Source organism: Anguilla rostrata, chromosome 19 (assembly GCF_018555375.3).
Source record: "Anguilla rostrata isolate EN2019 chromosome 19, ASM1855537v3, whole genome shotgun sequence".
Lineage (NCBI taxonomy): Eukaryota > Metazoa > Chordata > Actinopteri > Anguilliformes > Anguillidae > Anguilla > Anguilla rostrata.
Window position 1 is genome coordinate 12,888,604 of NC_057951.1, and position 15,395 is coordinate 12,903,998.

Consider the following 15,395-nt stretch of genomic DNA (forward strand, 5'->3'; position numbering starts at 1 on the left):
CGCGGTCACCACAAACGCTAATCCACCGCCTGTCGCTGATTGGTTAAGAGTGCCGGGGCACAGAGGACAGCGGCGATCCCCTTTCAGCACAAACAGCGCTCAGGTCGCTGTGCAATAGCTCAGTACGCAACGGCTAGCGACCCAAAGCGCTTCACAAAAGCGCTCTTGGGTTTAATAACAGAAAAAGAACAGATACACTTCTTTTTTGTTTTGTTTGAGGGAAGAGCACTTCACAGCCGAGCGAGGCGCGTGTCCCGCTCCCGGGGACCGTCCGTGTGCCCAAAAACCGGCGGGACGTCCCACTCAAGGATTCGCTCAGCCTGTCGAGCAGGTCTCTGCCCCCCTCCCCCTCTGGATGGCAGAAATCGCCCCGCTCCTGTGTAGCCCCCCCCCCCCCCCCCCGCGCGCGAAGCGTGGAGAGCTGCCAGTCGCAGAGAACCCCAGCTTCACACAGAATGAAGCGAGAGGCGGCGAAACAACAGCTCAGCAGTTTTTTTTTTTTAATCGCGTGTCACTCAAGAAGGGAAAGATGTCGGCCTTGAGCAGCACACAGCCCCCCCCCCCCCCCCCCCCAGGGGCATCACATCTCAGCACACGCAAACGGCACACCCCCCCCCCCTCATTAATTATGCAGCGGTGATAACTCAGCGGCAGGCCGGGCGGGCGTGGCGTACCTTTGGGGAATCTGCATGCGGTTCTGCTGGCCGGGCAGCACAGGGGCGACATAATGAAATGTGGACTTACACGGATGTCCCAATTAACCGCACGCAAGAGCGCTTTGTTTGGCCGCCAGCGCAAACACATCCTTTATTTATGAGCGGGAACGTAAATAAGGAGGGGGAGGGGGGAGGGGGGAGGGGGAGCCGTGGAAACACCCGTCCTGCCTCAGCATTTTTTGGCTGAACACGGGACGGGCGGAGTATAAGCCCTGCGCTGACTGGTGCTGTTGGAAAGACGCTGGCACAGGTCAGGACTCTGCGTGTGTGTGTGTGTGTGTGTGTGTGTGTGTGTGTGTGAGATCTGTGTGTGTGCGTGTGTGTGGTGTGTGTGTGTGTGTGGCTGTGTGTGTGTGTGTGGACTGTGTGTGTGTGTGTGACTGGTGTGTGTGTGTGTGTGTGTGTGTGTGTGTGTAGACTGTGTGTGTGGTGTGTGTGTGTGTGAGACTGTGTGTGTGGTGTGTGTGTGTGTGGTGTGTGTGTGAGATGTGTGTGTGTGTGTGTGTGTGTGCAGACTGTGGTGTGTGTGTGTGTGTGTGTGTGTGGACTGTGTGGTGTGTGTGTGTGCGTGTGTGAGACTGTGTGTGTGGCGTGTGTGTGTGTGTGTGTGTGTGAGAGAGAGACTGTGTGTGTGTGTGAGACTGTGTGTGTGTGTGTGAGACTGTGTGTGTGTGTGTGTGTGTGTGGTGTGTGTGAGTGTGTGTGTGTGTGTGCGTGTGTGTGTGTGTCAGACTGTGTGTGTGTGTGTGTGTGTGGTGTGTGAGCTGTGTGTGTGTGTGTGTGTGTGTGTCAGACTGTGTGTTTGTGTGTGTGTGGTGTGTGAGACTGTGTGTGTGTAAGAGTGTGAGTGTGCGTGTGTGCGCGTGTGTGCGTGTGTGTGTGTGTGAGACTGTGTGTGTGTGTGTGTGTGTGTGTCAGACTGTGTGTGTGTGTGTGTGTGTGTGTGAGACTGTGTGTGTGTGTGTGTGCGTGTGTGACTGTGTGTGTGTGTGTGCGCGTGTGTGTGTGTGTGTGTGTGTGCGCTCCATCTCTGCAGAGGGAACGCAGCCTGTGTCCCCAGGGCAGCCGTGTTTCTCCGTCTGTGCCGCCGTCTCTGCTGTCAGGCGGGGCTCACTCAGGGTCTGTCCCTCTCATCTCCCCTGCTGACAGGCATTGTGCCTCAGCGTGGAGCAGAACCCAGACCCGCTTTGTGCTTCTGTGTGCGCCCGCGTGTCCCAGCGATGTCACCTCACTTCAGCTTTTGTTGAAATATAATCTTTCCCCCCCCCCATGCTCTCACCCCAGGGCAGGGCTGGAGTTGGGTTTAGACTGCGCCCCCGGTCCCACACTGTGTGTGTGTGTGTGTGTGTGGGCGTGTGCGTGTGTCCACACTATCTGTGCTGGCTTACAGAACCCCACCTATCACTATCACTGTATGTATCCCATGGCAACACATTGGTTCTCACACTCCCTGGATGGACTTATCACAAATTTACATTCACAACCCATTTGTACAGCTCGATATTTCACTTTATATTAGCGTTAAAGTGTCTTGCTCACAAGCAAAACACCAAGCAACCCCCTGGGAATTGAACCCGCAACCACTCTGCCGCACAGCCGCCCGCGCAATGCATCCGCATCAGTCCAAAGCGCGCTCACTCTCCACCGCACGTGCTCAGTGCAGCAGGGCACTGCGCTGTGCACTGTAGGCCCAGAGAAGCACAGCACATCACTTACATCCTGTACAGCAGCGCTGCCTCAGCTACCCACCCCAGGAGGGGGGGGGGTGCAAATGCATTATTACCACACATCCATTACCGGCCCCTTTCATCAGCCAGGGGAGAAAAGAGCGATTCAGACGCCTCATAAAAAGAGAGAAAATGCCCAACCTCTGCCCACAGCGCCAGGCATTCAACAAGTTAGAGAATTACAGGCTGTGGCTGTGCATTAAGAAGGTACCCCCCCCCCTGTGGTTTACACACACATACACACAATGAGATCTTACTCTCACGTTGTTTGTTAAAACAGCACGCAGAAAAAAAAAAATGTTTGGCCACTGCAAAACATTTCTTAAAAAAAAGACTCTGGCCCACAGGAAAGAAGCAGCTGAAGAGATCCACTCAGAATCCAAGCCCCATCATTCTAACGGCATCTGTTCTCCAACTTGTTTTTTCTCCTCCTAAGCATCAATAATCCATAATTAGGCCCATTCGTTAAACGCCTGTACAGTTTCATTATCGTATTAGCGGCTAATCCAGGATGGAGATGAGCAATTACGTGTGCATTTTAACATGCTAATAAACCAGCTCCCGCACACTGGGCTGAACGGCCTCTCAAGTGCTGCAGGCTACACACCGCACCGCCGCGTGACCGTCTGAACTCTCTCCCAGCTAACGCTCCACCCCCTCACTGTGTGTGTGTGTGTGTGTGTGTGTGCACGGGTTTGTGTGTGTGTGTGTGTGTGTGTGTGTGTGTGTGTGCACGGGTTTGTGTGTGTGTGTGTGTGTGTGTGTGTGTGTGTGTGTGTGTGTGTGTGTGTGTGTGTGTGCACAGGTTTGTGTGTGTGTGTGTGTGTGTGTGCACACGGGTTTGTGTGTGTGTGTGTGTGTGTGTGTGTGTGTGTGTGTGCACATGGGTTTGTGTGTGTGTGTGCATAAGTGCATGCTCATGCTTGTGTGTGTGTTCTCATTTCCATTTGCTGCTTTTTCATGTGCTGGGGTCTGGCTCCACACTTCCCGTCCAGTAAATGAGCCACAGCCACGGATCCCCTGAATCACAGGCCACGCAGAACACTGCAGCTCACAAAACACCACTTTAACCCAGATACAGACGCAGAATCGATCCAACACAACACACACCACGCAACACACACACACACACACATACCACACACACACAACACACACACACACACACAACAAACCACCACACACACACACACACACACACACACACACACACACACACACACACACACACACACACACACACACACACACACACACACACACACACACACACACACACACAGCCGGCTAAAGAGCTATGCGTTACAGAAGCATGTCTAATCACATGAGAGCTGTCACACAACCACGGGGGGTAAAATGTGTAAAACGTTCTGTGCCTTCTCTCAAATAAAGCAGAATGCAGGCGCGAGACGCACTGGAGGCAGATAAACATTCCTGTGGCGTTTGAGAGTGAGAGACGGTGTTTGAGTGCAACTCCACAACACAAACCGACGAGATTAATCCCCTCAGAAGGCCCGCCCGCTCCCCCCCCCCGCCCCCCCTCCCCCCCCCCCACTCCCACCCATTAATAGATCTCACGTTAAACGCGAAAGCAACACGAAGCCTGTTTAATTGCTTGGGATGGCCAGAGATATTGAGGCGTGCTCAGTTCCGGTACACAGGTACTGTGGGGAATAGTTGGCCCAGATTAATTTCCCATTAATATGTCACCTACACCGTTTCAACAGCGTTCCAGAGGCGGGGGCCGGGGTGGGGGGGGGCGGGGGGGGGATAAACAGCTGCGTATTTTCAGCCACATTACTGAGACGGAGGTGAAGATCCTCTCCTGGTGCGGGGGGGTGGGGGGGAACTGAAACTGAGCTTCCGATCTGAAAAGAATTTAAACCACGCTAAATAAATAAGGAACCAGACGCTGGGAACACGTAAACACACAGCTCCCCTGAAAGGGGGCGGAGATCGAGACGGCCATCGCACCGCCAGCGTCGCCGTGGCCACGGTGCCGGAGAGAGAGAGAGAGAGAGAGCTGCTCTCACACCTAATCATCGGCTGACACCACAACGTCCTTCCCAGGGTTTCATTTTCAGACAAAAAAAAAGGACGCAAACTACTGAGTCAAATAATTACCTTGCATCCTTCAGTGTGGGCGGGTGGGGGGAGCTTATTATGGGCTCTGTACAAATGTGTCGTTTCCGTGGTGACCGCGACCTCCAAGCCAAAATTGCCGCCTTAATCATAATTACCACTGTGACAGCGGCAGAATTTCAATCTCAGCCGTGCAGTCATTATAAATAAAAAAAATAATAATTTAAAAAATAAAAACCACCGGGAGAAAAAAATAAATAAAAAACTCCTGGACTTGAGAGAGTCTGGCTGCAGTAATCAGGTCCAGACAGGCTGCGCGGCTCATTAACACGTTATTAACGAGTCGGGGGGGGGGGGGGGAGAACAGCAGCGGAGAGTTCTGGAACCCGAAGCGCTGCACCCCCTTCTCTGCGGGCGAGCTTCTCGTGCCCCAGGACTTCACGCGCGCCCCCCCCCCCCCCTCCTGCCCTGCCCTGCCCCGCCGCCCAGAACGAGCTCCCGTGCACACGCAGCAGAAACGACGCCATCCCAAAAACAAAACGCCACTCGTATTCACAGTACAGTCCCTTTTAGGGTATTACTGCTCTCCGTCTGACCTGAGGAGAGAAGTACCAGCTGCAGAAGGGGGTGGGGGGGTGAGGGGTGAGGGGGGAGGGTAGGCCCAGCTGGCTGAGCTGTGGGAAAGGGACTCTGCATTAACCTCTCCAAAGCGGAGGGCAGCGGGGGCACCAACGCCACCTCACCTTCGCCCCCCCCACTCACAGCCGCTCTTACGTAAACCCTCACACAAACAGCTCATTAACTCCGCGGCGCTGTTGGAAGCGGGCGGCAGGGCGACGGAGCGCCCTTCTGTTCCAGGCCCGTCTCAGAGCGCAGAGTCACACGGGATGTGACCACGGCAGGCAGAGCCGCTACGCTACGCTGTAATCACTGTTCGGGGCCACCAGCTTCAGATCTCAGATCCATACTCATCAGCCAAATGGAAATTTCCAAATGGAATTGCGATAGGCTTTTTTTTTCTTCTCTTTTTCGCTGCCAGTAAATGCAGATTTCTTAAGCAGTCGCATTCAGAAACAACGTGTTTAAATATGCATGTTTATATTCTCAGTTCAGTCAGAGTGCGCCTTGCTTTTTACAATAAAGGCAGCCATGTTTCTCCCTCAGCACTGGCGCACAATGTTGCTTCTCTCTCCCGCTCCTCCCCAGACAGCCTGAGCGAAGGCTGCCGCGCGGCACGCCAGGCCTACCTTGGAAGTTGCCGGCGGACAGGTAGAGCCAGGTGAGCGCCGGGATGAAGAGCAGGGCGAGGGAGGCAGCGAGGAACTTCCTGCGCCCTCGACACATTCCCAGCATCCTCTGCGGTGCGGACGGCGGTCTCCGGGAGCGGCGCAAGCTCTATGTGGGCAGCAGTTGGTTGCCGGGGCGACACATGGTACAGTCTGGGGGGGGGGGGGGAGAGATGGGTAATCAATACACAGCAATACACAGCATTCACACACTCCCTAAAAATACCCTCAATGTTCCTGTTCAGGTCCAGTCCACCCAGCTACCTGGCCTGACCTCACAATCAATATCAATGAGTGACTGAAGCTCAGACGTGACGGTGAGGCATCAAACGCAAGCACCACAGTTACTCCACAGGTCCATTAGACTATCACAGGAAATGTCACTGCATGTTTTCTCAATTACAGTAAATGTGTATAAAAAAAACAGCCGCGGTGTGAAAGCAGAACTGTGACACAGCCATTTCAAACTCCGGCTTATCTTAGGAAAACAGAGCGCAGTTGCTCCTGTTTATTTCCCCGCTGATTTTGAGGTTATAAACAATCAGCAGCTCAAATGCGTAGAGCGTGCGTTAATGCGTGTCCTAATCCGCCCACGCCGCTGCAAAATGAGACGTCTCGCCTCGTTCTCCGTCCGACTTCAAAAACTTTGGAAGTTTGGGGAAAAGTGAGGCAGTCGAGCAGGAAGTTGAGCAGGAAGTTGAGCAGGAAGTTGAGCAGGAAGTCGGGCAGGAAGTTGAGCAGGAAGTTGAGCAGGAAGTTGAGCAGGAAGTCGGGCAGGAAGTCGAGCAGGAAGTTGAGCAGGAAGTTGGCCTTGACAGCGGCCCAGGGAGCCCGGGCGGCGCAGCGAGCGAGCTCTAATCCGCCATGTGACCCGGCGGCTTACCAGCGCCATCGCTTACTCTCCTACAGACGCGCCCCGCAGCCCTTCAGCACCGAGGCCTCATTACCCAGGACATTAATAAATCCCCTCCATTATACACACATTTCAGCCAATTAGCCAGCTGACCCGGTCGCTTTTAATCCCCCCCCCCCCCCCACATTCCCCCCGTGTGGCGGCAGGACACCCCGCCCCGCCCCATCTGCATCGGAGTGCCGTTTTGGCGGGGATGACTTTGGCGGGGAGGTCCCAGGACGGCCTGTGGCCATGAGCCAGAAAACACTCTCACACCCCGCCCCCTCCCCCATCCCTCAGGCGCGCGCGGGACATAAATCCAATTCAGGCCGACTCCCCCCTGTCCTTCATGTTAGCGGGGACGCTGAGGGCCGGGGCGGGCTGGACAAGGTCGAGGCAGATCAGACAGGGCCACAGGGCCCGAGCCCGTCATTAACCTCTCTGCCCCTGCTGCCGCGCGGGGGGCTCAGATCAAACCCGCCACCGCCGCGGAGAACGCCAGCGCTCCGCACCCATCACCCGCCGGGGGTTACCGGGGCCATCCCGCGCAGCGCCAGATCAAAGGGGCCAGGGACAGGGCGCCCCTCACCACCCCGCCAAAGGGCACAGCACCGTCACCGGGCCCGGGCACCGGCTGCAGGGACGGGGGAGGGGAACTGATGCCAAAGCAAGTTTTACCGGCTCGTAAAAAATAATAATACATTTATAAAACCCTCCCCGGTTGGCCTTGGCTCAATGTCAGCCCTAAACCTGCCAGTCCACAGTGATGGTGTGATTCCACACACCACGCCATTACCAGCCCATTCGCCCGCCTAAGATCTCTCTCTCTCTCTCTCTCTCCCCCCTCCCCCTCACCCCCTCTCCCTCCATCAGCAGAGGAAGCCTCTACTCGTTTTTAAAAAGTGCCAGGAGTGCAGATTATAGATCCTCGACAGTCAGAGAGAGAGAGGGAGAGAGAGAGAGTGGAGAGAGAGTGGAGAGAGAGAGAGAGAGTGGAGAGAGAGTAGAGAGTGGAGAGAGAGAGAGAGAGAAGAGAGAGAGAGAGAGAGAGAGAGAGAGAGAGAGAGAGAGCCAGGGGAACAGGAGCATCGGAGCCCTCTCCACACGGCCAGTCGGTCCGCTCCCAACCCCGCCAACACACAAGAGGTCCTCACAACGTTACTGGAATGTTCTGTCAGTGTTATAACGCTGCCACTACATGGCAGCAACATTGTGAGAACGCTTCCTGTTGGGGAAAGGAAAAAAAAACAGACAACAGGCTAAAGAAAAACAGAAGCCCCCGCTGACATTCAGCCTGATATGCAGGGGAATCATCATGGATCCAGATTAAACAGAATCCGTCCAATCAGAGGCCCTTCGGCAAAAAAGCCTCCAATGAGACTGTGCCCAAGAAAAAGCCCGTTTTTATGTTGCTGCTGGTTTTAAAGAAAACAGAAGCAATCGCGGGCCGCGAAGGTCAGGCAGCGGAGGCGTGTGAGCTGGGATTCAAACCCGCAGCCCGCGCTGAATAAAAGCCGCTTTGTCCCGGCGAGCCGCTCCGCGTCTCACGTGGCCTTCGCCGGGGTCAAAGGGCAGCTGATGCGGCTCTCACAGACGGGTACGGGCAGCTCGACAGAGGTAGTCATCCTCCTCCGCCTCTTCCTCCTCCAGGCCCTGGCAGCCCACACCTCGCTGACGTGTGAGGAGCACAGCGCCTCCCTGAACACCAGCTGCGGCCAGCGAGGGCATTCAAAGTTCAGCGCAAAACAAAACAAAACAAGAATTTTTTTTAGTTTTTGAGAAAAACAATGTACTCAGGTGCAGAGAGAGAAGTACGCAACACTGAACCTGGAGAAGGGAGAAGGCCTCCCCCCCCCCACAGCCTTTTCCCGCCGTTCCGCCAGAGATGCAGTCTGCTATGCCGGGGCGCGCCTCAGGACCCATAATCCTCTGGGAGAAGCGCAGCTGCCTGCCGCTGTCTGAAGCGCTCACAGAGTCCCACAGGAAGCCTGGCGCTAACCGCTCGCGCTCGGCCCCGCGGCGGATCTTGAACGCAGCGCTCGGGGCTGGAGGTGAGCAGAGGGTCCGTGGTTCAGCCAGGAGAGAGCCAATATAATGAGCTCAGTGAGCTTGGCCCTGTTCACCCAGCCAGCACAGAGCACAGACTGCACCGCACGCGACAATCAATCTCAGTTCTTCACTAGCGTGCGCGACTAGCGCCTCTGACACGGAAGAGTCCTGTGCAAAAGCTCCACAGGCAGGTCCGTGAGTTTGGCTCATTTCGGTACGCGCTCCCCGATGGCGAGCCGGCTCCGGGCTGGACCGGGGGACAGAGGAGAGGCGCAATTTCACACCCATAGAGTACCCGTCCTGTGGGGCGTGTCCAGCCGACATCTTTATCTGAACGGCGGGGGTATTTACGGCGGTATTCTCCGACCGTACGTGAAAAAGGAGGCCGTCACGCCCGCCACCCCTACTCCAGAAACAGCAGGAGGGTGACAGGAGGACAGCAGCACCCAGAGACAGCGCCCCCTACAGGAGGAGAGCTCCTCTCAGCAAAAGACCCCCTCTCCCCCCACACAGGCACACATACAAACAGGCACTCACATGCATGCATGCACTCAAGCGTGCACACACACACACACACACACACACACACACACACACACACAGACACAGACACAGACACACACACAAAGGTTCCTACACACAGCCAGTCACAAATAGAGTGAGCCGTCTCTCCTGATTTGTGACTCTTTTTGCCTCCAGCCTTATACGGACCTCTGGGTGGCTCCACCGCAGTGCATCTAACACAATGCTGTAGGAAAAAAATATCCAAAAACTAAAAAGGCAGCGTTATTTATTACACCGACTCATCTGCAGGAAGAAGGTCTCAGTCCAATAGGCTCTGTTACAATTTGCACTTGATTTATGAAACCAGGCGCATCCGTCTGCACAGATAAGAGCGTTGGAAATCGTGCTTTTGTATTGAGATGTTAATTTCCTTAAAAGGCGGGGAGGGAGGGGGGGGGTCACAGCAAACAGTGGTTATTAATTGATGGTACCACAACGGAAAGCCAAACCTTTCCATTTTTAATGCAAGCTAAAAAGCCAACATATGGAGGAGTAGGGGGTCGGGTTAATCTCTGAAAAATATTTTTTTTTAAAGACAAAAAAAAAAGCCAGGAATTTAAAAAATATCTGAAAACCACCCCAAGCCCTGGTTCCTAAAATCCACGGTCCCCCACCAGGGAGCTCAAGCACAGAGGAGCAGAGTGGGTGTGACTGAACACCCCCACCCCCCAAAAACACTAACGGGACAGCGAGACAGGCTAGAGAGCGTGCGGAACGCGGGCCGTGCGGGAGCAGGACCCAGAGAGAGGAACTCTGGGTAAAACAGCAGAGGTAAAATAACAGAGAGAAAGCCTCGAGCTGCTCTCCTTCAGGGAATTTCTGTCCAGCGCCTCTCAGAAGAGACATATTACCTGCAGTAAAACAAAAAAAAGTAAAAAATCCAAACAAGGAAAAAAAAAAAAGATCAAGCGGGAAGTTGTAAGAACTGCAGTCTTCGCTGAGCTCATTTAGTCTGAGCAGCTATTGTGCTTCGGACAGCCTGGTCCCCGGGGAAATGTAGGGGGATCTTAGGCGTAAAACTGGCTTATGTTTCCAGACTAATTATTATTAAGAACCAGGGAAAAACTCACGCTGAATTATTTTACGTATAATTTTCAGAACAGGTGAGATGTTGAAGGTAATGTAGGAGACAACCATACACACACACACACACACAGACACACACACACACACACGTGACACACACACACACACAGACACACACACACACAAGTACACACACAGACACACACACACACACACACACAGGAACACAACACCTTGGCTGGCTGTCGGTTTTGATTTTCTCTGCAGTTTAGCAGGAGGTGAGTGTGAGCGCGGTGGCGCTGCCGGTCCCTCTGGGGAAGGTCCCCTGGGGAAGGACAGGCCTTCAGCTGGCGGGAGCGGCTCACAGCAGAGGCTGTAAATACCGCCACAGAGGCTGAGCCGCCGTGTCGCGAAAAGAAAGAGCAGCCGCGATTCCAGAAAAAGGAGCCGTGGCATGCGTGCAGGGGAGAGAAGCATCAGGTAAATAACCTCACCACCCCCTCCCCATCGTCTAGACCAAATAATCCCACCTACAGACACAGAGGGGAGGAGGGCCCACAGATCTACGCTGTGTAGCACAGTCATAGCCTAAATATTACAGGTGGCTGCACCCACGTTGCATCAGCAGCAGTGAAGTACCCATCTATAACCTGCTAATGCTTTGCAAGCTATTGCTAGCTAATGTTATGCAAAACCGTCCAAGCAGCTAACACTAACCAAAAGGGAACGAGCGAAACAGCGAATAAAGTAACCCGATTTTCGTCGTCATGGCCACAGCAGGGTCTCCGCAGGAAAGGCGGAGGACGCGGTCCAATCAGCAGGAGTATGGATCGCAGCGTTATCTACATGCACGGCGTCAGGATCGAGCGAAGGCCACCAGCCAGGTGCCTGAACTTTACAGACCCCCCCGTGGGGAGGGAGGGGGGGGACAGGGCACACTGACAGCGCGGGGGAGCCCAGACCAAACACAGCCCTTTGTGCCGAACGGCTCCCCGCCGTGACGCCGGCGCCCCGAGATCGATAACCAATTAAAAGCCATTTGTAGCGGAATAAAAACGCTATTGGCTTATCGGCTCCTAAATATACGCGGCCGTCCCAGACGGCAAGAAAGACTCAGAAAGTCTGAGAAGCTGGCAGGAGTGGATGTTCAGTAAGAGCTACAAGTGGCTGAGTCAGAACAGCACGTCCAACGCAAAGGCTTTCAGCTACGGCACAACCTGTCACTCACTATTATTATCATCATCATCATCACCATTAACATCATCATTATAATCATCATCATCATTAACATCATCATCATCATTAACATCATCATTATCATCACCATCATTATTATTATTATCATTATATCATCATTATAATCATCATTATAATCATCATTGTTATTATTATTGATAAAGATTCCTCTGTGTAGGGGCTGGTTCACACATACAGTATGAGTGCTGGATGTAGTGGTGGAGAACTGTTATTTTAACCATCAGAGGGACCATTTAACCCTCTGACACTGCAGGCTCCAGAGTCAGACACGGCACTGCAGAGAAGCACGGTCAGCCTGCTGAAGGAGCACGGCACGGGACCTCGGGCCAAACGGAACACCGGCCACACGGGACCCACACAGGGACCCAACACAGGGACCCACACAGGGACCCAACACAGGGACCCGCATTTACTGTAACCCTAACCCCCGTCCCCCGTCAGGGCCAGGCAGGCCAGCTATAAAAAGCAGAGATTCAATCAGGAAATCAAACCACTGCAAGCTCGTGCAAAAACACAGACTTGGGCCGACCGTGCGCGCAGAACCTCCGCGGGCTCCTTCAGCAGAACCCGAGCGGAACCCGAGCGGAACCCGAGCGGAACCCGAGCGGAACCTCTCTCCCGCTCGCCCTGGGAGGCGAGGCCCACCTGCGCAGTCTGTCCCCCCGGGGCCCAGCATGCGAGACGGCTCGTTTAAAAGACCTGCTGGCTGCAGGAGGTAATTAACTCTGACAGGTGGGAGCGCGTCTGGACGGGTTTCTTGGGGCCCCTGTGATGCCTCTGATGATGCGCACAGGGAGAGGGGAACGAGGCGCTGACCGCGGGATGACCCCAAACTCTGCCCCCCCCCCGCAGCCCAGCGGTGACACAGCACACCTGTCACATCGGGTTTGGCCCAGCACCGACAGCACCAGCACCAGACCCACCCACTACAAGCCCAGGGACCACTACCAAGGGCAGACAGCCAGTATTATTAGCATTAGTATTATTATTATTTAAAATATTCATCTGGTAAAGAAACATTTCTGAATAGTGGGCTACTTCACAAAGCATTGTACATGCAACAGCAGATTTACCAAAAAAATAAAATATATATATATATATATATATATATAAAATGTATTATATAGTGATGTGATTCAGAGAGAACTACCCACACAAGCAATAACAGGTTAGATTATAGGATTTTTTTTTTCCAGTGTCAATACACAAAACACAGCACAATTACCGCACTAAAGGAGCTCGAAGCGCTACACAAGTGGAGAATGTGAAGAGACGGGCCGTGTGAAGCAGGAGCTGAAACAGAGAGCAGCGCACGCCCAGACAGGAACAGCACACTGACACTGCTCCACTGAGGGCTCCCACAGAGCCCGGCCACAAATCTACATATTTCATAAAATATACGCTGTTTAATATTGATTTAATGCTCAAAGCGTTGGTGTAATGTTCAATGTTGCACGCGCAGGGGACATGTTGAGTATTAAATCTTGCATCATGCACGCTGGAGCGCAGCGGAGTTTCTCTGCTCCAGCTCTGGAGCTCAGGGCCGGGACGCACGCCGCCAGGTGCCCAGGTGCTCAGGTGAAGTGGCAGCCAATCACAGCGGGCGACGGCGCCGAGCGGCACTTAGCCTCCGCGGCGCGCTAATCAAGTGCAGCCGCGGGTTAGAGAGCGGGAGCGGCTCCCGCTGGCAGCGCCCCGCACCGCTGGGTAAACACTCCCCCAAATACACATTCATCCAGCCCAGGCGCCCCACGGCCAGCAGGACGGATAACGCCGGGGTTATTTTGGGGGGGAGGGACACGGCTCCACAGGGCAGTGTGTGCTGCAGGTGAAAGCGCTGCCGTTCTGCTGAGCGCTAATAGCAGCCCGGGCTAATTAGGCTGAAGCACACCGCTGGGAAAGATGGCGCTGTTTCATCAGGGCGGGAATTAGCTTCTGCCGCCAACACGCCGCGCCGCGCCGCGCCGCCATCCCGCTCCCAGAGCTCCGCTTTCAGCCGCGTAATTATTAACGGCGCGTTCAGCGCCCCGGCAACCAAAACCGGCGCGACCCCGAGCTTTTAGCGGTAATCACAGGCCCCTGGCGACGCCCACGAGGCCCCCAGGGGTCGTCACGAAGCACAGGTTTCACTTCTGCTTCTTTTTCAGTGAAGAGGAAAAACGCACTTTCCACATGAATTTTTTCATTTTTTTTATTTTTTATTTTTGATGGTAATTGAGTTGAGATTAGGTGAGACTCACCCAACAAGTTCAGCTGCAGAACTCCACAGAACGGTGAGGAGCGGGCGATTTAGGATCGCCATGGAGACGGTGAATCGAGAGTCGCTGCAGGCCTCGAAAATGCATCTCTGCCACCGCCGCCCCCCCCCCCCCCTCAGTGCTGGAAAAATGGGCTCCCTCCGTCCCGCCTGCAGCTCAAAGCATGTTCACAGCCCCCTCAAATCTGTTATGAAAACCTATTTATTCACCCAAAAAAAAGCGAAACAAATGAACCGGCCGGGGCTCTGACAGGCAATCCCAGATTCCGGGGCGGCGCAGAACTCAGCGGCTCACCTGCGCGGTGAGTCACCTGGAGCACATAACTCAGACGCACACGCACTGCGCCCTCAGTGCATTAAACACACACGCGCAGCGTCGAGATGAGCCGGCGCTCACAGTCGCTGCAGCTCTGAAGCCCCTGTTTCTGAAAGGCCTATTAATCACACGCAGTCAGGAGCAGGAAGTAAGAGCCTCCGTCCGCTCCAGCGTTTATCTCACCGACGCCGAGTGAATTCCGTATATTTAAGGAGGGCCCCCGCGTTCCTCCTCCTTCACACGGCCCCCCCCCCCCCCCCCCCCCGCGGATCAAAGCGCCCGTGTGCATTATTCTAAAAAGCACGAGGCTCCGGCCGCCGTCGCCACCGGCAACCCGCCGCCAATTACCAAATCTAATTTAAATTTTATGACACTTTCAAAGAATGGCGGCTGTTTATTTACGGGCTTACAGGAGGGAAGAGAGTCCCACAAGAGCGCATTTTTTCGTTTTTTTATTTATTTTCTCTTTTTGAAGGGCATCTTATCCAAAACGGCACGAGCCATAAATCACACTTTTAAGCGGCTCCTCTCCGCTCCGCCCGCAGGAGCAGCGTTCTGCAGAGCGCTCACTCGTCACGCTTCGCACGCTTCCTTCACCGCCACGCGCCGCTCTCTCCCAGGTGTGTGAGCGCAGTTATCTCCACACAACGTTCCGCCACAGGTACAGCTGTGCCTCTGCCCCCTCCCCTCCCAAACTGATCCGATTTCTCTCTGCAAGGCTGTTGTAGGGCTTGGCCACGGTTCTGTTCACCGTGTTCTTGCTGCTGTATTGGTTTTACATTTTGTTTAACTCCTCACTAGAACTACACTGAATGTTTCCACATTTCATATACATGCACTTACTGTATATGCGGACAGTGTTAGACCCTGAACAAGACCCCACTGGTCTGAACTGGTCAGCTATCTAAGAGCAAAAAAAGACAATATACAATATACTGAAAGTAAAATCACAAGGCCAACTGGAAAAGAAACTACAGTGATGGTGAAAGAAGACTGACAGGAAGTGACATCATGCTGTCCCCTTCACCACCTGAGAGGTGAAGCTCAAAGCATGACACGACCTACAGTCCTACCAAAGTCAGTACTGCCCGTAATCGCGTGGAACCAACGTCGCCAACTCACACAAATTCTAAATGGCCGCCTCAAAATGACTTTTATTTCAGCGCTGACCCAGAAAAGGCTCAAGCCCTCTGCGATGGAAACCTTCACCACGGCAACACACT

The 15,395-nt window shown here is 54.1% G+C and overlaps 2 protein-coding genes across 4 annotated transcripts in view; both read right to left on the minus strand.

Moving 5' to 3' along the window:
• The window catches only part of large1 (LARGE xylosyl- and glucuronyltransferase 1), a 46,920-nt gene extending 41,012 nt beyond the window's left edge, over positions 1–5,908 (minus strand). For both annotated transcript variants that reach the window (XR_010327419.1, XM_064319187.1), the window contains exon 1: positions 5,773–5,908. Coding sequence is in view for 1 of the 2 variants with exons in the window: in XM_064319187.1 (XP_064175257.1) it covers positions 5,773–5,878 (106 nt within the window). In the remaining variant the exon portion in view is untranslated. The remainder of the gene's footprint in view (positions 1–5,772) is intronic.
• A 6-nt stretch (positions 5,909–5,914) lies between these two features.
• Positions 5,915–15,395, minus strand: part of braf (B-Raf proto-oncogene, serine/threonine kinase) — a 71,361-nt gene continuing 61,880 nt past the window's right edge. For both annotated transcript variants that reach the window (XM_064319185.1, XM_064319181.1), the window contains one exon: positions 5,915–5,964. The gene's annotated coding sequence lies outside the window, so the exon portion shown is untranslated. The remainder of the gene's footprint in view (positions 5,965–15,395) is intronic.